Source organism: Cavia porcellus, unplaced genomic scaffold, assembly GCF_034190915.1.
Source record: "Cavia porcellus strain 051 isolate PalLab524CR breed Dunkin Hartley unplaced genomic scaffold, mCavPor4.1 scaffold_7, whole genome shotgun sequence".
In the NCBI taxonomy this organism is placed as follows: domain Eukaryota; kingdom Metazoa; phylum Chordata; class Mammalia; order Rodentia; family Caviidae; genus Cavia; species Cavia porcellus.
The window spans coordinates 58,152,680-58,178,949 of NW_026947490.1; the positions used below are offsets into that span (position 1 = coordinate 58,152,680).

Here is a 26,270-nt window from a genome sequence, read left to right on the forward strand (position 1 = left end):
TGTGCCCCTAAGCCCAGTTCAAGTTTTTCTTTATGAATCAGAAGATCAGAAAGTAGCATTAATATTAATCTTTTGTAGTTACTGTGAGATGTAAAAGTTTATATAATTTTTACTCATTTTTCCACTTTATTGTGTTTTGATAAACAATAGTTATCAATTTTTTTGGTCTTCTTCTTATTCTTTTTTATCGGTACCAGGGATCAAACTTGCGACCACACAGTTGCAAGGCAGGTGCTTATGCCACTGAAGTAAATGCCCATCCCCTAATAGCTATCAATTTTAATGTGGAGCATTTATCAATATTTTATTTTGTATGTTTTTTGTATCTTGTTTTTAGAATGAGTCCTTAATTAAAAGTCATAAAGGTCTTTTAGTTGCTCTTAAGTATTGTTAAATTCTGCTTTTACACATTTAAATGTACCTAGTACATAGAATTTTCATAGATAGCATGAACTCTATTAAATGTATCTGGTTTAATTTTTACATATACATAACCAATTGTCCCACAGAATTTTTTGAAATAATGTTTTAAACAATGCTCTGGAAATTCATTTTTGCCATATTTCAAGATTACAAATATACACAGGTTTTTGTCTCTTTATGTTCCATTGGTAATTGGTATTCCTGTACCAACACCAATCTTTAAGATTATTATTGTTATGATACATATTAAAATCCAACTGAGTATTCTTCCCATTCTTTAGGATCATCTCCTTTATTTGGTATTAGATGTCAGATCTAACAGCACAGTTGAACTCAAGTTAATTTTTGCCAATATTTCATAAAAAATATTTCATAGACATTATTTCTCTTATGCTTCCTACTACGTATTCTATTAGTGTAACTGCTAATGCTGCTAAGATTGCTTGTTTATTTAAAATATTTACAGCTTGTTTGTTTAAAACAAGCTGTTGACAGCCAGATCTCCACATTGAAAAATAACACTTTCCTTTTATTGGGTAATCTATGAAAGTTATTGAGTAATTTGTGGAGTAAAACTTTGCCATATTTTAAAGTACTTTAAAATAAATCAATCAGATTTAGTTGAGTTCAATATTTTAGTGTTTACAAAGTAGTAATTATCATTTTTTTGGTATTACTAGTATTTTCTGTGACGAAGACCTATCCGTTGGCAAAAAGAGATGAATTATAGTTTCTTTCCAAAAGGACTGAATAAAATACCTAAGTTTTCCCTTTAATTGCTAATATCCAGAATATCATTAGGCATTTGATGTAGTGGTTTCTTTTGGTGAAAGTTGTCATTTCCCCTTGTGTCTCTATTTCTTGTTAAGTATCCTAATGGACTCCAATTTTATTTACTCAATGTGTTAAGCAAGTGATTACTCCTTTTGATACTCAGATTGTCTCAGATTGTCTACTGTCATTTTTTCCCCAATCTCTTTAGTCTTTGAGTTTTTCCTTATTTTCAGGAATAAAATGTTCTGGTTTCCTCTTGTACATTTCCTGCCCCAGACTGACAGTTCATCTTCTCCAGTTCAACCCCTTTTAGTTTACCTGCTTATTGCACTTGTGTTCACCTCTCTCTTCCTTTCTGCCATCTGGGCATTTCCTCCAGGATTTTCATTGTTGCAACTGTTTTTTGAAGCTATGGTTCACATTTTTCAACATCAAATATTTGTTCACTGCCAACTTTTGATACAAAAACTCAGGATACAGAAACATTATTATTAAGAAGCCTACACTGCAAGAATTCTTTTTTATGTTGCTATGCATTTTAATGTATATTTTTATCTTCTGATTTTAGGTACTTTGCAGATTCTAAAGTAATTGAGCCTATTATATTACCTTTAAAGATGTCATAGGCTGGAGATACAGCTCAGTGGCATAGTGCCTACCTGGCAAGTGCAAGGTGCTGAGTTCAAGTCCTTGTATCAAAAAGTGTTATGAATGATAATATATTAATTTTTGTATCAGTTTGCAGAGTGAAATTTTGAGAAAAACACGGAAAATAGGAAGTCCAGGTCAAAAAGAACTGCAGTATTCCAGATATACAGTGGTTTGAGCAAGCAGAAGGCAGAATAGAGAAGAAAAGTTGGTTTGCAGGAATATCTTGAAGGAAAACAAGATTGAATTTTGTAACAGTTTAATAAAAAGACATGATACAAACATAGTCCAAGTTGGCCTAGAATTCCTTTTCTGTAGACAGAAAAACTGTAACATTGATAGAAAGAATTTAGCAAGTATTAATGGGTGAAGGCATAAAAGTGAGGTATTTTGGAGGATATAGACTGTATCTCTCTATATAATATTCCATATGGAGTATTAACAAGCTATGTATCAATGCATTTGAAGATGTCAGAGCACCTACGTACATAGCTCCTGGTTACTGAAACAGTAGGACTAGACCAAAGTAAACAAGTGATAGGTTAGAGGTTAAGAGAAAGGTGCTTTCTTTGTATGCTTAAACTCTGATTTGGCATTTGGCACAAGGCCAAACCTGAACATATTTCTCCATTAAAATGCATGAATGTGATTGCTGAGCCTGTCTAAATGTAAAAGCTGAGGTCGAGCCCCTCACGTTGGCATACACCTATAACACTGGCGCTCTGGAAGGCTGAGGCAAAAGGATACAAGTTCCAGCACAGCCAGGGCAATTTAGTGAGACCATGTCTTGAAATAAGAAATTAAGGGGTTGGGGATGTAGCTCAGTGCGAAGTCCCTGAGTTCAGTCCCAGTATGACAAAAACGAACACGCATACGCAGTCATTCTTCCCTCTACCCTGCATTGCCAACAATTGCCCACCTCAGAAGAAACAATTCTAAGAGTACTTTGGCAGAAGACAGTGAAGGAATTGGAATTTATACTTGCTTCTTGGGGGAAGGGAGGTATTCTGAACTTCAAGGTATGCCTACAAACCACTTTTACTCTCCATTCTGCCCACTGCCTGCTAACCTAATCACTTTATATCTGTAATGTTGTAGTTCTTTCCCGGCTGGACTTCATGTTTTCTCAAATATTCATTCGGCAAGCTGATAGAAAATTGAACTTCTGGAAAACACAGATCTGCCGCTTTCAAAATTGACACCATATGCATTTTGCAGGAGAGTCAGATTATCTCCACAAGGTAGAGCTTCACAGCCCAATATCTTTTCCATAGTGCTCCATTTGTTAGTTAAAAATTCACCGACACCGTTCCTCTTTTCAAACTAAAAACCTGAAATTCCAATTCTACAAACCAGCGTTGCCCTTTCTATTCCCGTCCTCAAGGGGGCTGTGTGCAGAGAGCTGCTCTTGAACTGAAGTACCGAAATTCACAACACCCAAATCTTCCAGCGTTTCTCCGGCCGCGCCAGATTAGTCACAGCGCCCAAGGCCTCAGACTACGCCTGCGCATCCGGGTTCTGTGGCATGGACGCATGCGCCTCAGAAGGGCTTGGCCGGATCCCCTGGGGCGTTCCGTGCAGCAGTTGGGGACCATTGCTGTGGGAGGAGTTACGGTCTCACCGTGGAAACCGCGGCGCCTCCGCTGCCCCTCCTCGCTGGCCTGGGGAGTGTGGTGGCCTAGGCTGAGAGTGCTTAACCCGAGTACCCGAAAGTAGCAGCCGGCCTCTCAGCCGCCGCTGCCGCCGCCGCCATGCAAGGGGAGGACGCCAGATACCTCAAAAGGTGACACCCAGGCTCTGCCCTGCCTCGCGGCCGTCCCTGGGCCCAGGTGTGCTCGGTGGCTGCGAGAGTCACCGGGCAGCGCTGGCGTAGGGGTCTGGAGCCGGCAGAGAAGCGCGGGAGGGCGCGAGAGGGTGGCGCATGCGAGGTCCTGAGACCCTCCTGCCTCGGTGGCCGCCAGCGCGCGGAGCGGCTCTGCTGCTCCGTCCAGGCCGGGCGAGGTCCCCGCGCTGTTTCCCCCGTAGGTCAGTCCCGTCGGGTCACGGGGCGCTGTCCTCAGGTTGGGGTTCACAGTCCCGGGGTTTTCAAATGATGAGGATGAGAGAGACGGTGGCTTTTTCTCTGCGAAAGGCCGTATTGGTACTGACTGAAACGTTGCTGTCCAGCTGTTTCTGCTTTTTTGGTCCCTTTCACCCATTTGACTGCCATGTGTAAAATAATATTTGTGGGAGGTTCATAATTGTGTCAAGGGCTTGGCATGAACAGGTTGATATAAATATTTGTGGTATCATTCTTTCTCATTTTTATTGATAGCACTTTGCAGCACATGATTCCGATCATCGTGGGGAGCTGGCATCTGTACAGAACACATCTCAATTCGGTTCACATCCCTTTCTTCTTTCTCTCTGCTGCCCTCCATCTCTTGGTTCCCTTCCCATTCCTTTTCCAATTATCTTTAAATTGCTATCTGTTGTTTGACTTCTGTTGAAGATAAGATCATCCCCGATTAAAAAAATAATAAATATTAAAAAGATACCCCTCACCAGACCAAGTTAGCTATCTATGAACCACCAGAAAAAAAAAATTTCCATTTGGATGTTCTATGTTTGTTTCTGTTACATATTCAATAAATACTAGGTTTATTTTTACTGACATAAATATGTAAAAGCGATATGCTTTTTAGATACAATTTCTTCAACTGAAAATGGAACATATATTATTTTCTGAAAGATATGAGGAAAAATGTGAAAATACAGTTAGAAGATAAAACGTGCATGTTAAAAGATGGCATGACGTCAAGTCATTATATATTTTTATTGAGTATATTTTTCCTGGCTTGGCATTGTTCTCATCATCACAGAAAAATCTTCCAAGCATTAATAGACTCTTAAGAGGGATTCACAATGTTGTAAAATAAACTGAACTGATTTTGAAAGACAGAGACATAAATCTTACCTCTTTTTCATTGTATATAAATATCTGAAACTGGCAAATAACCAAACTATATCAGTAAAGATTTTTAAATAGGAATATATAAACATAACATAGTATTTCCTCAGTGAAATTTTCTTATTGATCTTCAAAATCACTTTAGTTAAAATTTTTTGGGCAAAATAAATTGTTTTCCAAGTATAAGTTCAAGATTGTTCTATAGCAGAGTGCTGCTATTATTCCATTTACTGATTTTTATGTATTACAGTTGTGTTAGAGGTAGTTTCTTCTTAGGATTGTTCTACTAAGTCGCTCCTGAGGCATTCTGGGACTAGTAATTTTCAACCTTTGAGTGCCTTTAGATCAGTCTAGTATCTTGTGTACAAAAAGTAAAAATGAATCCATACCATGGTATTTGAATTAAAATAATGTAAAATAATGTCAGAATCTGGAAAAGTTAAAAAATACATTACTTAATTTTATCCAATTTTGACAAATTTGCATTACCTGCCTTCAGATACGTTGCTGGCCTATTCACACAGGCATGCTAGAAAAGGCTTGTTACATGTGGCAGGTCTTCCATTTAATTACTGGTTCTTCAATAGTGATTCCATATATTTCTTGAGCACTATTTTTATTTTCATATTTTGTTTTTGACAAGAGCAGTATGTCAGTCTAACAGCGTTTTAATTTCTTATTGTAGCTGCTATCACTGAATAATTTCTAGTCTATATATATGCATGATGTTTGTATTTATATGGAACAAACTATAGAATCCAAACTAATGAGTTTAATTTGTTGTTGTTGCTCAGGTACTAGATAATGTTTGACTCGGTACCACAGAAAGTGTGCCACGTAGGTAGTATGTGCCACTGAGGAAACAGCTAAGCAGGTACAGTTCATATCGTCAGTGAGGTACGCAGACAAGTGAACAGCAGTTCATAGAGATACAGTGATGTTTTTCTTCTTTTTCTCTTTCTTGCTTCCTCTTAACACTCTCCAATGGCTTTCCATTCCTTTGCGTTAGAGCACCTATCTTCATCTCAGCTCCCTCCAACCCTAATATTTTAGCCTTAGAGAAGTTAACCAGTACTTTTTCTCCCCCAAGTCTGGGGATTGAATGCAAATCCTTCACAATGGACTTCATCCCCAGTTCTTTCATTTTGTATTTTGAGGCAGAATCTCAAAATAAAGTCAGGTCTTCCTGAGTTGCCCCGGCTGGGCTTCACCTTACAGTCCTCCTGCCTCAGCCTCCCAGAGTGCTGGGATTTTAGGTTTGCTATACCATGTGTAGCTCAAGTAACCTTTTTTGGTTTTCCTGTATGTTTTAGTGTTTGGTTCTGTATGTCCTTTCCTCTTTGTTTGGTTCTTGCTTTTTTCTTCACCTGGTATCTTTTCTGTTTTAGTTTAATGTCACTTTTCCCAGAAGGCCTTCCTCTCTTACCCCACAGTCTGATAAGGTAAATCTACTAGGTTCTCATGATACTTGAGACCTTATTTTTTTTTTCCAGTCTTAATACTTCATTGTTTTGTATTCTCTGGTTCCTGAACTTCATGAAGTTAAGCTACTGTGTGTCTTGCTTTGTGTTTATTCCAACCTCTATGCTTGGAATGTAGATTATTAAATGAAGTAAGAATGAGACCAGAAAATAACTTGAGACAAATCATTATAGGACTTATGAGCTGTACTGAAGAGTTAAAACTTTATTATAACATCTCAAGGAACCACTGAACAAGTTTAATAGTGAAAAACATTCATTCAGTAATTTAGTAGTTGAGATCCTGCTGTGTAAAAGTCACTCGGCCAAGTGATAAAGCATGCCCTTTTTAGCATGTGTACTCTATCAAATACACAGCATTTAAACACTGTGTAACCAGAGGTGGTTAGTATTGTATGCTATTAGGATGTGATTTTTGTTTCAAATTTTTTCACACAGTATAATCATAGTCCAGCTGTGTTGCCACATTCCTGTGTGTTGCTGAATAATACTTCACGTGTGTCAGTACCACATTTTGTTTATCCATAACTCATCTGTATGTAAACTTTGGGTTGCTTTGTATGTTGGCTATTGGGACTGTTGCCAAGAACATTACACATTTTTGTTTGAGTGCTTGTTTTCATTTTTTTTTGGCATATACTTAGACAGGGAATTGCTGCATCATATGGTAATTCTATATTCAGCTTATTGAAAAAACCTGACATGTTTTCCAGTGTCAGCACCTTTTGCAGTTAAACCAGTAATCTGTGAGAATTCCAGTTTTTCCACCAGTACCTGTTACTGTCCATTCTCATTTATAATTATGAGCATTCTAGCTAATATAAAATGGTATCAGTTTGATTCTAATGTGCATTTCCCTGATTATTAATTACATTGGGCTTCTTATTAGGCTTCTTGATCATTTATTTTTATTCTTTAGGAGAAAATAGGTTTCTTATATATTTTAGATACCAGACCCTAATAAGGTACATAATTTGCAGATATATTCTATTATCTAGATTGTCTTTTCACTATCCCAAATATCTCTTGTCATTGATGTGTGTGTGTGTGTGTGTTTTTACCTCCTTTCATATATATATATATATATATATATATATATATATACACACACACACATATATATATATATAAAAATTTGAAGTTCACATTGTCTCTCTAGTAACTCTTGCTTTTAATGTCATTATTTTATAAACCATTATTCTTAATACAAATTCATAAAGTCTTGTCCTTATGACTGTTTTAGCTCTTAAATTTATGTATTTTATCCATTTTGAGTTATTACATATGATATGTGTTAATGGTCCACCTTCATCCTTTTACATGTGGATTTTCAGTTTGCTTTACCCCATTTATTAGATATTATTATTTTCCTTCATTTCTGCTTTGACCATCCTGGTTGAAAATTTATTGACCCTAGATGTAAGAGTTTATTCTTGGACTCCCAATTTTATCCCATTTACATGTATTTCTATATTTGTGCTTGTACCTCATTGTTTTCCTTACTTGAAGCTTTGTAATGAATTTTGAGAATTGTGAGTCCTTCAACTTCATTGTTGATTGTTGTAGCTATGTAGGGTCCTTTCTGGTGATCCTAAATACAGATTTTAGAGTTGGCTTTTCCATTTCTGCAAAAAAGCTATTAGGACATTGATAGGCCTGTACTGAATCTGAAAATCTATCGTATTAATATTAGTTTATTATTTATTTAGTTATTATTAATTTGAGCAATTCCAGTGTATAATGTTACAATTCTCTTTATGCTTATTTTATTTTTCTTGATACTATTGTAATGAAATTGGTTTCTTATTTCCCTCTTCAGATTTCTCATTGCTAGCACATGAAAATTAAGTTTTTTTTTTACATGCTAATCTGTCTGGCAGCTTTCTTGAATTTGTTCACTAGCTCTTAAGAATTATTTTGTGCACCTCCTAGAATCTTCTACATAAAAAAAAATTGTGTCATCAACAGATAAAGATAACTGCTTGCCTTTCTAATGTGGGTGCCTCTCCTGGCCCTGCCTTATTACTCAAGTGCATATTTTTAGTACTTCGTTGTCTAGAAGTGGAAAAGTGGATATCTTTCTCTTATTCCTGATCTTGAGGAAGGCTTTCATTCTTTTACCATTGAATAGATTTTAGCTATAGGTTTTTTATACATGCATTTTATTATGGGGGGAGTTTTCTTCTATTCCTAATTTATTGAATCCTTTTATCATGAAAAGAAGGTGTTAGGGTTTGTCAAGTGATTTTACTGCATCAGTTGCAATAATCATGTACTATACTTTCTATGCTTTGTAATGTGGTGTCTTACATTACTGTGTTTCCCTCCTTTAATTTGTTGAGGAAAACCCAGATTGTGTTGTGTAGTCATTTAATATACTGCTGGATTCTATTTACTGTTATATTGAGGATATTTATGTCTTTATACATTGCCCTGTAGTTTGTTGTTGTTGTTTGTTTGGGGGGGGTAATAGTAATTTTTTTGTTATGATTTGGGTCTAAAACGTTCCCCCATAGGCTAAAAGTCTTGGTTGCCAGCTCATGGTATTTTGGTACTTCATTGGATCATAAGGGCTCTGACTTCATCAGTGGATTCTCTCATTGATGGATTCATAACTTGATGGTCACATTAGAAGTGGTAGAAACACAGGAGGTGCACCTTGTTGAAGGGAGGTGTGCCTTTGGGGCTGTATCTTGTCCCCAGACTCCTCCTCTCTCTGACTTGCTCTATTGCCCACCTCTCACTGTCAGCTGCCATGAACTGTAGCAGTTTTACTGCACTACACACTCCCCACCATGATGTTACACTTCATGCTTGGCCCAGAAATGGTGGAACCAAGTCACCATAGAGTGAAACCGCAAGGCAAAATGGATTTCCCTCATTTTAAGTTTGTTTTCTCATGTATTTCATCACAGTGCCACCTTGTCTCACTTTGGTATCAAGATAATGATGGAATAAATTAGGAAATGCTTCCTCTCCCATCTTTTGAAGTAATATGATGAAGATCAATATTAATTCTTTAAATTCCTCTGAATTCACCAATGAAGACGTTCAATTGTGGACTTACTTGGAAGATTTTTGATTTACTGACTCAGACTCCTTAATTGCTGTGGTGATCATCAGATTGTTTTATATTTTAGTCAGTTTTGGTAACTTGGTTGTTTCTAGGCTTTTCATAATATAATTTGTTGGTATGAAATTGTTCTTAGTAATTCCTTTATAGTATTTTAATTTTTCTAAGGCAATGTCCTTTCATTTCTGATTCTAGTATTTGAGATCTTTTTTTCACATCATTCCAACTAAATGTTTGCCAAATTTTTAATATCAAAGAATCACCTATTATTTCCTTAGTTCTCTGTCTTGTTTTTTCTCTTTCTTTTGTCTCTATGCTTTGCTATTTTTTTCTGGTAGCTTGGGGTTTGTCTTAGTCACTGTTCCATCTCTGAGACAAAATATACAACACAACTTAAAGGACTTTATTTTGGTTCACAGCTTCAGTCCATTGTCAGCTGGCTTTACAGCAGAAATGGCATGGAGGAAAAGCATGGCAGAAGAGAGCAGTTCAACTTGTGATAGCAGGAAAGAGAGAGGAAGAAAGGAGCCAGGGACAACAATATACCCTTCCAAGTCACACCCTCCGTGACCCACCTGTAGCGACGACCCACCTCCTAATAGCACATCTGACTGCTGAACTCCTCAATGGATGAATCCACTGATGAATAGTATAGACCTCCATGATGCAGTTACCTTCTACACATGAGAATTTGGAGAGTGGGCATTTTATGCTAAGCCATAGTATCCAGCCCCTGGTCCCTAAAAAGCACATATCTGATTTGTTGCACAAAATGCATTTAGTCCATCAGTATTAACAGTTTCAACAGTGCTGTAAATGTTAAGTCCAAAATCTCCTGAAATTCTAGCCAGTCTTTGCTGTGGTCTCGTATAAAACTGAAAAAGAAGGTTAAACACTTCCAACATACAATGGCATAGGAAAATATCGCATTCCAAAGACTGAAACCCAGAAGGACAAGCATTAAATCCGGTAGCTCTGTGTCCAGTACACAAGGCAAGGTGTGGTGAGATGAGAGCTCCAAAGAACGATGTTCCTATCCCTGTGACATTGCCACTGCACACCTCATGGCCTCTGTCTTGAAGTGGCTTCACTCACTGCCTGGGCCATTCTCACAGATTTTCCATGTCCTTGGTATCCACAGCTTCTGGGATCTCTACTGCACTTGCAGTTTTACTCTCAGCTTCCCACATCACCCTCTTAGGGGCATACTGCCTGGCCTCCCAGGCCTCCTCCTGAAATCTGGGTGGAAGCCTCTGTGGCTCCAAAACTTTTGTATGCAGAATGCTTTAGAACCAGCACCATGTATAGGATGCCAAGGTCAGGTGCTACTAGTTCAAGTAGTAGTTACAGGGCTCCCCAGGTCGTGATTACAGAGGCCTCTCGAGTGCCTGGACAGCTGAGTGCTGTGAAATCCAAGGCAACCAATTGTCCGGGCAACCTTTCTGGAGCAGGCATCTCTGAAAAATGGGGTCTTGCTGATTCCTCAGATGACTTCAAGCCATCATTCCTGTTGTCCTGATACATAGTATTTGGCTTTAAATAACTTATTAGTGTATATTGTAATGCATAATGATTCTTCTTGGAGGATTGATATGTCGACATGTAGAATCTTGGTCATTTTCCTTGTTCTGTCCCCACTGCTCTCCCCTCTACTTCTTCTCCAGATCTCCTTCTGATCTTTTCACAGTCTACCTGTTAGCTTCTTAACATGTCTTATTTTTGCTGTTTAATGTATTTTGAGTGTCTCATAGCATATTAGAGAAATCATGTGGTATTTAATCTATATCTGAGTTATTTTACTTGGTATTATGATCTCAAAGTCCATCTGTTTTCCTACATAATGTTACTGATTTTTTCAGTAACCCTAGTCTCCTTTGCCTTTGTTTTGCAGGTGTTAAAAACTTTTTACATCCTGAATCTCGTAGTAAATCTGGCTAAAAACTAGCCAGCAGTGTACATGCCACAGCCTGAATGTTGGGCTGATTTTCAGTGTCCTCTGTCATATTAATTGGCCCATTTCCCTTTATCTCACTCTCCTGGAAAATATTTTTTTAAATTTTGTTTTGAAGGTAGTAAAAATGCAACAGCATGAGACAGAACAAAGCCAATCATGACAATGCAGTAAAATTGGTACAGGATTTCACAGTAGGATACTGGGATAGTAGTAATAGGTACTATGGTATATCTTTTTAACTTCACAGTAGTTGTCCAGTCAATAGATATAGCAAAATCAAACCATAACTAGAATATTATAAAACCAATTGAGAATAATGCATAGAGTAAAAGAAACATAACAAAACAAAACAGTGAAAACAACCTTTGCCTTCAAACTGAAGATAGAAGGGAATCCCCCATATTTGCTATACTGCATATGGTCATCCCCAAGAGATGCTGAGACATCTATCCCCAGTAACTGGGGGAGGGGGAGACAAGAAAAGGGTGCTTGATTTTTCAGCCCACATGGCAGTAGGCTCACAGGTAATGGTTCTCTTCCTAGCTCACACTGCGGGTGCTTACCAAGAGAGCAGGTGAATAAGCTGCCTGAGTCACACCATGGCCAGATCTCTGGAGTTCTGATTCTCCTCTTGGACCTTGCCACAGGCGCTTACCAAGAGGGCGGGTGAATAAGCTGCCTGAGTCCCACCATGGCCGAATCTCGGGAGTTCTCTCCTGGAAAATCTTAGGATGTGAACAAAATGAAAAATTTTCTGCCAGAGTATACCACACATGCCCTCTAATCCAACTACCAATTGAGTCCTTGCCCCCACTGAGAACTATTAACACCAAAATCTGTTGCCGGGACAAAACATCCAATACCCACATTTAAAGGAAATATTTAGTTTGGCTTACAGTTTGAGTCCATGGTCAGCTAGATTCAAGGCAGATAGTACAGGAAGGCATAATTGAGCAAAGCTGTTTAACCCGTAGCAGCCCAGAAGCAGAGAAAAAAATAAAAAGGAAAGAGCTGGACAAGAATATACTGTTCATGTCACATCCCCAGAGACCCACCTCCAACCATGTGCACCTCCTAACAGTACAGTACATTGAACTACTGAACTCATCAATGGATGAATCCTCTGTTGAGTATAGTACCCTCATGATCTAATTATCTTCCTGAGAATTTGGGGGAGCACTTTAGATATAAACCATAACAGAGTTTAATCCTTACCTTTTTTTTCTAGTTCTTTATGGTGTAAAATTAGGTTATTGATTTTAAATCATTCTTCCTTTTTAATGTAAGCATTTGTAGCTGTAAATTTTCCTTTGAGCACTATTTTTGCAGCATCTCATAAGTTTTTGTGTATTGTTGTTGGCATTCATTTCAACATGTTTCCTGATTACACTTGTAATTTTTGGTTTGACCCACTAGATTTTTAGGTGAGAGTTGTAGTTTTCTGTTTTTTCTGTTTTTATCAATTCTTCAATTTTTATTTTTAAAATTCTTCAATTTTCAATTTTTATCAATTCTCATTTTACTCATTTGTAGTTGGAGAAAATATTCTGTATAATTTCAATCTTTTAAAATGTGTGACTTGTATAACATAAGATGTATGTAGAAGAACGTTCACTTACACTTGAGAAGATTGTGTATTCAGTTTGGAGTTGCAATTCTTTATGTGCCTTGTAGGTTTAATGGCTTATATGTACTGTCCAAGTTCTTCTACTATTCTTAGTTGTATATGTCATTTTATGATTCAAAGTATGCTACTGATGTCTCCAGCTGTTACAGAACTGCTTATTTTTCCTTCCAGTTCTTTTAGGTCTTGCTTCACATATTTTGAAGCTATCATTATGTTCATATGTTTGTAATTATTAGATGTTGTAGAGGAATTGATCCTTTCACCAGTGTATACTCTTTTTGTTTCTCATAATGATTTTTAATGTAAAACCTATTTTGTTAGATATTTGTTTGGCTCCATGGCTTGTCCATCTTTTTTTTTTTTTTTTTTTTTTTTGGAAGGGGTACTCATGGCGTCATACACGTTTTTTCATTCTTTTATTTTGAACTTATTTATGTGTTTATATACAAAGTGACCTCTTTTAGTCAGCATCTAGGTGGATCATTTCTTAATTATCATTTTGCCAGTCTTTGCCTTTTAATTAAGAGTTTAATTCAATTATATCTAAAATGATTAAGGAAGATGTTAACATCTGCCACTTTGCTATTTGTTTTCTGTATGCCATCTTTTGTTCCAAAGTTGCTCCTGTACTGTCTTTTGTGTTATTATATATCATTTTGACTTTCATTTTTGTGTATGTAATTTCATTAACAGTTAACATTCTAAGTTTATAATGCCTTTGTTTAAATTTTTGTAAAAATTCTGCTCCTATGTATCTGCAGCCTTTTTTATATTATTATTATTGCATGTTGAATGTTTCTATTTTATGTGCCTTTTAAGGCAGATTTGTAATTCTTAGTTTGTGCAGTTTTCTTTTAAATCATACAGGGGAAAAAAAGAGATACTACAAACTTAAAATACAATAGTACTGACTTTATCTTTACCAAATAGTGACTTTTATCAGTGTTCCTTGTTTCTTTTGATTTGTTTGCTGACTGTTGTGGTCTCACTCTAGGCTGCGTGACTCCTTGTAATGTTTCTTGTAAGACAGGTTTCGGACAAATGAATGTAAGGTTTGGTTTATCTTGGGAGATGGTCGTATTTTCTAATTCTTTCTTTTTTTTTTTAACTTTTTTATCGGTACCAGGAATCGAACTCGTGACCGCCTGCTTGCAAGGCAGGTGTTTATGCCGCTGAGCTAAATCCCCAGCCCGTATTTTCTAATTCTTAAAGATAGTTTCTTGAGATATAATATTTCCAGTTGATAGTTTGTTCATTCAGCATTTTATAAATATGTCACCCTAGTGCCTTGTGGCCTTCATGGCTTTGTTGAGAAAGTGGCTGTTAATCTTATCAAGTACCTTTGTGCACCATGAGTCACTCGATTCTGTTGCTACTTTGAAGATTCTTTTATCTTCAGCTTTAAACAATGTGGTTATAATGTGTCTCATTGTGGCTGTCTTTTTGAGTTTATCTTTTTCATTGTGCTTCTTAAATATGTGAATTCATGTCTTAACAAATCTAGAAAGTTTTGACTTTTTTTCCCAATATTCACAGCCTCTTTCTCTCTCTTCATTCCTAAAAGCACCATATATATATACATGTATGTATGTATACTTGATGGTATTCCATTATGTTTCTTTGCCTCTTTAGCTCTTGTTTCCTCCCCCCTCCCCTCTGATTTTTGTCTCAAACTGGTTTAGCTTCATTTACTATCTTCAGGATTCTTCTGTCTGTTCAAATCACTGTCAGATCTCTTTGCTATGCTGTAATGGTGTCAATAAATTTGGAACAATAAAAAAAACACTGTCACATTCCTGTTGTCATTTTTATTTTAGTAATTATACTTCTCAACTCTAGTATTTTTACTTGTATCCTTGTAAAAATGTATTTTTATCAATATTACTTATTTGTTCAAACATTGTTTTTTCCCGGCTTCCTTTAGTTGTTTTGGATTTTCTTACCTCTTTAGGAGTATATTTGATGTAATTGATTTAAAACAATGGTCCCAGTCTTTTTGGCACCAGGAATCACAGGCAGAGGAATTTTGGAACGATTCAAGCACATTACCTTTGTTGTCTACTTTATGTTTATTAATTACATCATAATATATAATGAACTGATCGTATACACTCACTATACTGAAGAATAAGTGGGAGCCCTGAGCTTGTTTTTCCTGAAACTAGATGGTTCCATTTGGAGATAATGAGCGACAGTAACACTGAAGCTTAACTTGTGTCCAGTGTATTTAGCATTCTCATTTTGGCTGCTGTCATGGCAGAAACCCTACTTCACAAAGACAGGCCATTGGAAATGGAAGCAGGCTTTTCAGTGCTTTTGTGGCAATCTCAGGATATTCTGCCCTGACTTGCCGAATACATGGAGATTTTGAAGAAGTCACAAGCACACTTTTAAGGCCACCATCATTTGCAGTCTCCGGCAGTTGTTTCTCTTCCTGCACAAAGTTGATTCACCTGACTTATTCACAAATGGGTTGAGAATCCATTCCCTCCATCTTTGAGGGTCTTTTGCAGTTGGGAAGTAATGCTTGAACTCTTTTGAATACTGAGATAGGTCATTATACACCAACTGGGAGAAAGAAGCCCTTGGTTTAGTTCTCTCTCAGAATCTCTGCTAATGCTCAAAACGTGTCAAAAATCCTAGTGTTCATTTGCTACCCAGTAACACCTGTTTGGCTTTGAAAACAGTCACTTTGCTAGCTTGAGCATGGTTATTATCCTTTTTCCTCAAAGTGACAGTTTGAATTCATTGAAGAGGTTAAACTGTATCACAAAAGTATAAGTATGTTTTGAAGCCCATTCTGTGTCACTGAAATGTGCTAATGTAATGATTTTTTTCTAAAAATATCTGTGAAGTGGCTTATATCTCAAAAACTCTGTTAAGTAATCTACCTTTAGAAAGCTATCTCACGTCTCTGTATAAGAGAAGATGTGTGTTCTTTTTGTCCATAGCCTCACAAAGCTGTGTGAACAGATGTGAGTTAAAGGATGTGTGCATTAATGTGGTAATAATATTAATGATATCCTGTAAAACAGTAAGTTCTGGCGAAGTTTTTCAGCTAGGCAGCATTTCTTTACGGATGACAGAGGAAATAGATTCACAGTGAGCAGTGATTGAGCAGTGATCTCTTTGACCCAAGTAATGAAACCAGAAAGCTGTATAGTCATGGCAGCCGCTCTGTCTGTGCATGTACCAATACAAAGTGACCAGTTCAGTTTTCTTAATATGTAGTTGTCAGAGACTTGAATAGTTCTGCAATGTGGTATTGGTCATCCACAAAATGCACATAACATATCCTCTTCCCCACATCCTCCTGAAAAATATAATTCCCAGAAACAAGCGTGGTTGCCTTGTTGTCGAGAGTGGTAGACTTGTCAGCCTAGGTTATGTACCAGAATGAGTCATTAATCTTCCCTAACAATTGTGCTTCAGTATCTTCTGCTGTTTCACTCTTACAGTACGGTGCTAGTTGAAAGAGGAACACATGCTGTGTTTTGAACTGCAGTCTCAAAGTTCATGACAAATGTCCTTAGCAATAAGTACATTTGAAAAGAGTTAGCTGAAACATTGTTTTACCTACAGTGACAGATAAAAGCAATTTTTAAATGTGTAGCTAAAATGTTCAGTAGGCAGATTAAAAGTTTTCAAAAAAATTCTTGATCTGAAAGATCATTAGAAAAATAAACTACAAAAGTATTAAACAAGAAATAAAAATAAATTACAGATCTGAATCCAACAGTACTTCCTACTCTCAAATTTTGATATAATATTTTAAAAATTGAGCTAGAGAAAAGTTATTTACAGAAGTAAATAACAAAATAATATACCAGGGAATGAATCTCACAAAAATTTGATCTAGACAATTTTGTAGTTTTATATAAATTACACATACAATATATACTTAAATAATTTCATTGACAGAGTTAAAACTTAGATTTGCTGTGTGTATGGACAAATGCCTTAATCTTTAGATTTATATTTCAGTTAATGTCACAATAAAAATTTTACCTAATTTCAAAGATAATTCTAGAATTTTAAATGGAACAACAAAAATCCTAAAATGCTGAAAAATATTAGAAAAACAAGTGAAGGGGTACTTGCCTTAGGTATTAATGTAAAAATAGTATTACTGTTGAATAGAATAAAAGATCAGAAATAAAGATGCATAATTATTATATGAAATAGGTCCATTGCAAATCCACAGTAAACATGACTATTTAGTAAATTGTTTTGTTTCCAAGCTGTAGGTCTCATGGTAAATCAGTGGATTGTGCATAGAACAGAATACATTTCATTTGGTAAGAATAGGCATCCTTTTGTGAAAATTTTGTTCCATTTATTATGTGTGTGGATGCATACTTGTTCGGGATGCAGAATGCACTTTAACAGTGACTTATATCAAAACAACCACCAAAGAGTTTAAATGAAAACTGTAAAAGGTAGTCAATTACTTCTATGGAAAAATGTTCAAATTATATTCCTAATCCCCACCAAATACAAAAGCAACTAATAGGTAAACTGAGAAAACCTTAAAAATTTAGCAACATGGAGGAAATTGATGATCCTGACCAGCGTTTTTTCTGTAAAGTAAGAGTAATGTGGGAGTTAAGCTCTGGCTGGAATAGACTCACAGGTGAATAGATTAATTAAAGTAGCTGTCATAAATTAAGGAAGTTTTGAAGGCAAAACTTAAAATGCTGACAAGATTTTGTGGGGTCAGGCAGAGGTTTTTGTTTGTTTGAAACATTTCTGTGTGTGTATTTATTTGCAGTTGGGAATAGACAAACAATGAGCGCAGAGCAGCCTGAGTAGGCAGGAAAGGATCAGATCGGGTTAGCATCATCATTTTTGGTGCTTTGCCGCGATCCCACCAGAAAGTAGGCTTTTGTGCCTTACCCATGCCACAAACTGCAGGACATGGATCTGCTAGGCTACCACTTGGCAGGGTCAGGTGGAACTGTGAACAGTCACCTGTCGGCTGTTTGTGAAATACCAGGAAAATACACTCTGAGCAATTCTGTATCTGTTACTTTATTTGATACTTTTTTCCCAGTAGATCTTTTTTACAACAATTTTAAAAAAAATACCTGTTGAATAAAAAGTTAAGGACTGCATTTTTGTTTTTACGAAAACTGATGATGAATGTGTGACACAGAATTCACCAGCTTTTTTGCTTTTTTTCGAGATAGGGTCTCACTATGTAGTCCACTCTAGTTTTGAACTCACTGTATAAGCCAGACTGGCCTTCAACTTGTGGCAAACGTTCTGCCTCAGATCAGACATGCCCAGCCCACCAGCATTTATTATATATGCCATGGTCATAGTGATCCCACCAACCACATGAAGTTATAGAAACATAGACCTCTTCAATGAGGAAATTCTGTAGTTGTCATTCTCTGTTAATTATTGGAATATAGATAGCAAAATAGCTGGGTGTACTTGGGCTACAATGACTTCAGAAGTTAGTAATCAATAAAACTATGCAGTAATAGAAGGTATATTTATATTACTTCGTGAAGTATGACTTCTCATTGAGATAAAAAGAAGTTTAATGTACCTTTGACCCATTGTTGTTGTGCATATATAGAAATAAAGTGAAAAGAGGTATAATTGAGTTGATTCTACTAGTAGAAGATATTTATAACTTGTTAATCATTTCACTCTACAACAGTTTCAATTTTTTCAGCTAGTTAATGGAGTCCAGGTAAAGCATTTGGAAGTTAGTTGTGCCAGTAGTTAAATACCTGGTATCATTCATAGCTTGTTTTAATATGGTTTGAAAGTTTGGCATTTAAAATAAAATTTTTCATTTTTAAGTGTTATTATAACTATAAATTTTAATCAGGATAACTATAAATTTTAATGAGGAAGATCTTTCTGGTAAAAGCAGTTTTTGCACTAAATTAGTGGAGATTTGTACTTGTTGTGTGTTGTGTTCAGACATGATTCATAACAGCATCCATATAGCTGGAATGTCTTACCAAAATAGAATTTAAAGCTTGGTCATCAGTTTAAAAAGTATATGATGCATGAATATAGAATAACTGAATTACAAAATGTTTTAAGCATTTAAAGAATTGCTTTGTAAATATAAAGTTTTGCATGTTTTATAGAAGAACCCTGAAAATTTTATTCAACATCAGTTAGAAATAATCTATTCATCACATGGAGTGTGTATGCGAAGACTCTTAATCTCTAATACTGTGAGTAATAATATTAAAAACTAGGGATCAAAATCTGACTTTAAAAATTTTAAAAGAAAATTAGATAAATATAAGGGGGGAAAGTAATGGCAAACAAAAATAAGACAAAAAAATTCCTCCATGCTATGGTGTTTGTATTGATAGAATTTCTTTGCACAACCTATAATATTGGAGTCCACCAGATAGAGAGGAGGGATGGTGGGTCACTCCTGAGACCTGTTTGAAGTCCTCTCATCTACTACCCTAGGGGTTCGTGGTGTGTGAGTGCAGAGCCTTGTCTCCTGGATTTCTTTTCCAAAGCTCACCAGCCATGCTGGAGGAGATCCTTTCGTACTAAATCACCGCCCTGGATTTGCAGCTTGTCATAACCATGGGCTTCTCTTGCTGTTAGGGCTGCTGGTCCATTTATCACAGGACCTGCTGGCACTCTCTCAGGTTTACTTATGTTTGTGAATTTGGTTCCCTGATCCCCAGGGACCTGAATTTGGTGTAATAGGCTACTGTGTACTTCTCTTGTATTGCTCTTCTGCTTCTTTTTTCCTTTCCTGTTACTTCTTTCTTGATTCCTGGAACAATTCCTCTTTTTCCTCTCCCCAGAACATAGTTTCTGCTCTCTAACGATTTTTTTAAAGGCCTGTGAAATCTATTCTACTGTCTTCTGATTTAAAAAATATAAATGATATTTATGCTTTTAGTTGAGGTTATTTTGTTCTAAACCCACCTTGATTGCTGTGTTTCACTCACTTGTTTTTTGGTTTTTTAACTTGTTTTTATTTTTAAAAAGCAAAACAGAAAAAAGGATAGAAATAATTCAGAATTTCAAGAAAAAAAGAAATTGACATGTTAATATTTTGCATATTGTCATCTTAAAAATAGTTGTTCACATTACAAGATCTAGGCATAAAAAATGATCAAACAATCAAAGAATGACAGCACATCTTTTTGATGAACTAACAGAATTAGTGGTATAGTTATCTATCTTGCACACATATACATACATACAGTTATATGTGTATATCTACGTACGTATCTTTTCCTTTCTTCCATTTCTCCTTTCCCTATCCCAGTTCTTTCCTTTTGAGCAGTTTCTTTCCCCTTCATTTTTACAATATTTATTATATATTTTGGATCTTACTACTCTTTCAGTTTTTAATTATTTATTTTGGACATTAGAGAGACTATATATTTACAAATGTAAGTCTGACATTTCACTTAGGAGTATTGTCTTAAGTTGTCTTCATTTACCTATAAAAGCTTCAAGATTATTTTTTAGAGCTGAGTAGTATTCCACTGTATAAAAATACCACATCTTTTTTTAAAAATTTTATTTAAAAGGAAAAAGAGAAAAAAAAGCGGTGTAAGGGTACAAGTAATACAGAGCTACAAAAAAAAAACAGTAAGAAATCACCAGTTAATAGATTACACATTATCATCTTAGTTGCTCAAGTCACAGTATGAAAACATACAAAGTGGACATTCAAACAGTGAGACTGCAAACAGTTGTGTTCAATGATCCAACCAAAAACATTAATATGGTCAGCTATTTAACACCCCTAAACACACTTGCAGTTGTATACTTTAGAGCACTTTTTTCCCCTCTCTTTTTACAACAAAATTTACACATTTTGGGTTTTATTACTCCTTAGTTCTTATTACTTTTTTTTTAGAAGAGAATAAAGTGAAATATGGCAAAACAAAGCTGTCAGTCAAAACCAAGGATAGACATAGTACATGATGTAAAAACAGTACAAGCTTATCAACAGTGGTTACCATAATGCCTCTTGCTTGCTTAAAAAGAATTGTCTATCTCATTAGGTATTATAAACTTGAACAAAACAGTAGAGAACAAGACCAATAAAACTTAAACATTGTAAACATTACAGGACTTCCAAAGGAGATAATAGTCAAACCAGAATGGGCATCTTAGTGGATCTTATTGCCTTCAAAGTAGTTGCCTATACCCTCAAACTTGATACTATCATACAGAAAGGAACAGAGTCTAATCAGTCAAAAGAAGATAGTGGGAGTATTACAGGACTTCAAATCAAGTTAATAGGAAATCAAAAAAAGTTACTATAATATATCCTGCTAATTTTTTAAATTTTTCCACTTAATTAAAAAACCATAAAAAATAACTAAATAATTTTTTTAATGAATAAGGGAGAGATTGAGATAAAAGAGGACATAGCAACATAACCATACAGGTCAAAGCATGACTGTTTCAGCAACCTAGTGCTTCACCACCAAATACCCCGACTTAATAGTAGTTACCAGAGTGTATGTCTTTTTCCTTGAAATATTTGAATATAACTTCATATACTATAGCTTCAAATATTTCCATATCAAGAAGCCCAGAATAAAGCCATTCCAAATAATAAGTGAAAACTTTATAAGGCTTCAAGGCCACATAATGGGGAATCATGATTACCACATACTTTTATATGTTTGAATCATTACTTACATTAGGGAAACTATTCGGTATTCATACACGCGAGATTGATTTATTTCACTTATGAGTATGATCTCAAGCTGCGCCCATTTATTGATAAATATCTCAATGTGATCCTTCTTTATAGCTGAGTAATACTCCATTGTATAGAAATACCAAAACTTTTTTATCCATTCCTCAGTTGATGGACACCTGGGTTGTTTCCAAGATCTGGCGATTACAAATTATGCTGCTATAAACATAGGTGCACATATATCACTGTGGTATGATGCTTTCAGTTCTTCTGGGAATATGCCTAGAAGTAGAATAGCTGGAACAAATGGGACTTCCAATCCCAGCTTTTTGAGAAATCTCCAGACTGACCTCCACAAAGGTTGTACCAGTCTACACTCCCACCAACAGTGTAGGAGAGTTCCTTTTTCCCCACAGCCTCTCCAGCATTTGTTGTTATTGGTTTTCTTGATCCTGGCCATTCTTTCAGGAGTAAGATGGAATCTCAGTGTGGTTTTAATTTGTGTTTCTCTAATGACCAATGATGATGAACATTTTTTCATGTATTTATTTGCCATTTGTATTTCTTCATCTGAGAAGTGCATATTCATCTCAGATGCCCATTTTTGGATTGGATCTTTGAATTTGGGGAATCTGAGGTTTTTTTTAATTCTTTATATGTTTTAGACAAGAGTCCCTTGTCTGAGAGAGAGTTCACTAAAATCTTTTCCCGGTTTGTGGGTTTTCTTTTCACTATGCTGGAGATTTCTTTTGACATGCAGAAACTTTTTAATAAGAAGTGGTCCCAGTTATTGATTCTGGGAAGTATTTCCCATGCGGTTTGACTCCTGTTCATGAATTCTTTAACTACCCCTATGTCTTCAAGGTTTCTACCCAATTTGTCTTCCAATAGATTTAATGTTTCTGTTTTAATATTCAGATCTTTGACCCATTTAGATTTTAATTTAGTACATGGTGATAGGCATGGGTCTAGCTTTAGTTTTCATCAAATGGAGAGCCAGTTTTTCCAGCACCATTTATTAAAGAGACTGTCGTTGTTCCAGTGAACCTGCTTGGCTTCTTTATGAAAGATAAGGTGGTTGAGTGTGTTTGTAGTTGTGCTTGTATCTTCTAATCTATTCCATTGATCTTCGTCTCTGTTTTGATTCCAGTACCATGTTGATTTTACTACGGTTGCTTTGTAGTATAACTTCAAGTCAGAGATTGTGATGCCTCCTGCCTTGCCTTTGCTGCTTAGAATTGCCTTTGCTATTCTAGGTCTTTTCTGGTTCCAGATGAATTTTATGAGTGATTTCTCTAGATTTATAAGGTATGTTGATGGTATTTTTATTGGGATTGCATTGAATCTGTAGAACAGTTTTGGGAGAATGGCCATTTTCACAATGTTTGTTCTTCCTATCCATGAGCAAGGGATGTCTTTCCATTTTCTGAGATCATCTTCAATTTCTTTTTTCAGTGTATTATGATTTTCCCTGTATAGGTCTTTCACTTCTTTCGTAAGAGTAGTTCCTAAATATTTCATTTTTTTGCTTGCTAGTGTGAAGAGTGTGGTTTCTCTTATTTCCCTCTCTGTGATTTTGTTGTTAGTGTATAGGAATGCTATTGATTTTTGAGTATTGATTTTGTATCCAGCTACATTACTGAATTTATTTATTGTATCTAAGAGTCTTTCAATGGAGTTTAGGGGGTCTTCTATGTAGAGTATCATGTCATCTGCAAACAATGATAATTTAACTTCTTCTTTTCCTATCTTTACCCCTTTTATTTCTCTCTCTTGTCTAATTGCTCTGGCTAGTACTTCCAGTACTATATTAAATAGGAGTGGTGATAAAGGACATCCTTGTCTTGTGCCTGATTTTAAAGTAAAGGCTTTGAATTTTTGGCCATTTAGTATGATGCTGGCTGTTGGTTTGTCATAAATGACCTTTATTATATTGAGCTAAGACCATCTATTCCAATTTTCTGTAAGGTTCTTATCATAAATGAATGTTGGACCTTATCGAAGGCTTTTTGTACATCTATAGAAATGATCATGTGATTCTTACTTTTGGCTTTATTGATATGGTGGATTACATTTATTGATTTACGTATGTTGAACCATCCCTGCATGCCTGGGATGAATCCCATTTGGTCATGGTGTATAATCTTCTTGATGATTTGCTGCATTCTATTTGCCAATATTTTATTGAGGATTTTTGCATCTGTGTTCATTAGAGAGATCGGTCTATAGTTCTTTTTTTTAGTTGAGTCTTTCTCAGGTTTTGGTACTAGAGTAATATTTGCTTCCAGGAATAATTTAGGAAGGATTGCTTCCCTTTCAATTTCATTGAATAGTTTGAGGAGTGTCGGCATTAGGTCTTCTTTGTATTTCTTGTCGAATTCTGCAGTGAATCCATCTGGGCCTGGGCTCTTCTTTGTAGGTAAGGACTTAATTACATTTTCAATTTCATTAACAGAAATTGGGTTATTCAGCAGTTTTATATCCTCTTGATCTAGCTTTGCTACTTCATATGTTTCTAACAATCTGTCTGTTTCTTCTGTGTTATCAAACCTTTGAGAGTAGAGGTTTTCAAAATAGGTGTTGATGATCTGTATTTCTGTAGAATCTGTAGTGATTTCACCTTTTCTATTTCTTATTGCATGAATTTGAGCTTTTTCTTCCCTTTTTTAATAAAGTTGGCTAGGGTCTTATCGATTTTATTTATTCTTTCAAAGAACCAACTCTTTGATTCATTGATTCTTTGGATGGTTTTCTTAGTCTCTATTGCATTGATTTCTGCTCTGATTTTTATAATTTCCTCTCTTCTGTTGGCTTTGGGCTTGACTTGCTCTTCTTTTTCTAGCTGTTTGAGGTGTAGCATCAGGTTATTTATTTGTATTCGTTCTGTTTTCTTGATGTGGGAACTCAGTGCAATAAATTTTCCTCTCAGGACGGCTTTCATTGCATCCTACAGATTCTGGTAAGTTGTATCTGCATTTTCATTTTCTTTTAGGTATTGTTTAATTTCTTCTTTAATTTCTTCTGTGACCCAGTGATTACTCAAGAGTGTGTTATTCAGTTTCCATGTGTTTGCGGGATTTTTGCAGTATGTTTTATCATTAATTTCTAATTTCAGCGCGTTATGGTCCGATAACATGCAAGGGATGATTTCAACTCTTTTGCATTTGTTTAAATATGTTCTGTGAGCTAATATATGGTCTGTTTTAGAGAATGATCCATGTATTGCTGAGAAGAATATGTATTCTGATGTTGTTGGGTGGAACATTCAGTATATGTCTATCAAATCCATTTGTTCGCAGGTGTGATTCAATTCTGTTATTTCTTTGCTCATTTTCTGTCTGGTTGATCTGTCCCTTGGTGTCAATGGCGTATTAAGGTCTCCTGTTACAATTGTGTTACTGATAATTTGAGTTTTCATTTCTGTTAATAGTTGTTTTATATAACTAGGTGCTCTGGAGTTTGGTGCGTATATATTTAAGATAGTTATCTCTTCCTCTTGGAGTTTTCCCCTAACGAGTATGTAGTGACCTTCTTTGTCCTTTATAGTCATTGTTGGTTTAAAGTTCACATTGTCTGCAAACAGAATGGCTACTCCTGCTTTTTTTTTGGATTCCCGCTGCATGAAGTATTGTTTTCCATCCTTTGACTTTCAGTCTGTGAGTATCCTGGGTTAGATGGGTTTCCTGTAAACAGCATATGGTTGGATTTTGTTTCTTGATCCATTCTGCTAGTCTGTTTCTTTTGGTTGGTGCATTGAGACCATTTACATTAATGGTTATAACTGTTAAATGCTGGTTTATTGTTGACATGTTATCTCTCTGCTGTTGCCTCTTTATCTTCCTGTTCTGTTTAATTATCTGCTTTGCTTAGTGGTTTTTTCTTTTGTGTATCTAAACTGTCTTTCAATATTTTTTTGCAGGTTTAGCTTGGTGTTCATGAAGTTCTTCAGCTGTTGTTTGTCATGGAAGTATTGTATTTTACCATTAACTTTGAATGATAGTTTTTCCAGGTACATCAGTCTAGGTTGGAAATCATTTTGCTTTAGGATCTGGAATACTTCACTCCATGCTCTTCTTGACTTTATTGTTTGTGCTGAGAAGTCTGCTGTGATTCTGATAGGTTTTCCTTTATAAGTGATCCGTCTTTTCTCTCTGACAGCTTTTAATAATCTATTCTTATGTTGGATTTCTGGGATGGTGATTATTATATGTCTGGGTGTAGTTTTATTTTGGTTATGACTATTTGGAGTTCTATATGCTTCACTGAACCTGATGTCCGTTTCTGATCTCATGTCTGGGGAATTTTCAGCTATTACTTCTCTAAATATCCTCTTGACATCCTTTATGTTGTCCCCTTCTTTTTCATTAATCCCTATCAATCTTATGTTATTTTTCTTGGCATCATCTTGCAGGTGTTGAATTGTTATTTCCTGGTTCCTTGTTATTTTTAAAAGATCTTGTCTTTCCTGTTCACTAGCTGGAATCCTGTCTTCAAGGTCTGAAATTCTATCTTCACTTTCATTGAGGCGGTTTTTACAACTTTCAGTGGAGTTTTTTATTTCTGTATATCTCTGTGCATCTGCATTATGTATTCTGTTTGTTTCTTATATTGCTCATCTAGTGATCCTATCTTTTTGTTTGGTTCCTCCAATTTTTTAACTGTGTTTTCTTTAGAT

The 26,270-nt window shown here is 35.7% G+C and overlaps 1 protein-coding gene across 2 annotated transcripts in view; it reads left to right on the top strand.

Moving 5' to 3' along the window:
* Kifap3 (kinesin associated protein 3) overlaps positions 1-26,270 on the top strand; it is a 173,758-nt gene that overhangs the window by 6,271 nt on the left and 141,217 nt on the right. The window contains exon 1 of one of the 2 annotated variants that reach the window (XM_063253661.1): positions 3,393-3,628. The exons of the other annotated variant lie outside the window; for it this stretch is intronic. Coding sequence (XP_063109731.1) covers positions 3,597-3,628 — 32 coding nt within the window. The 5' untranslated portion in view covers positions 3,393-3,596. Of the gene's footprint in view, positions 1-3,392; positions 3,629-26,270 lie in introns of those variants that run through there. 2 annotated transcript variants of the gene reach the window in all.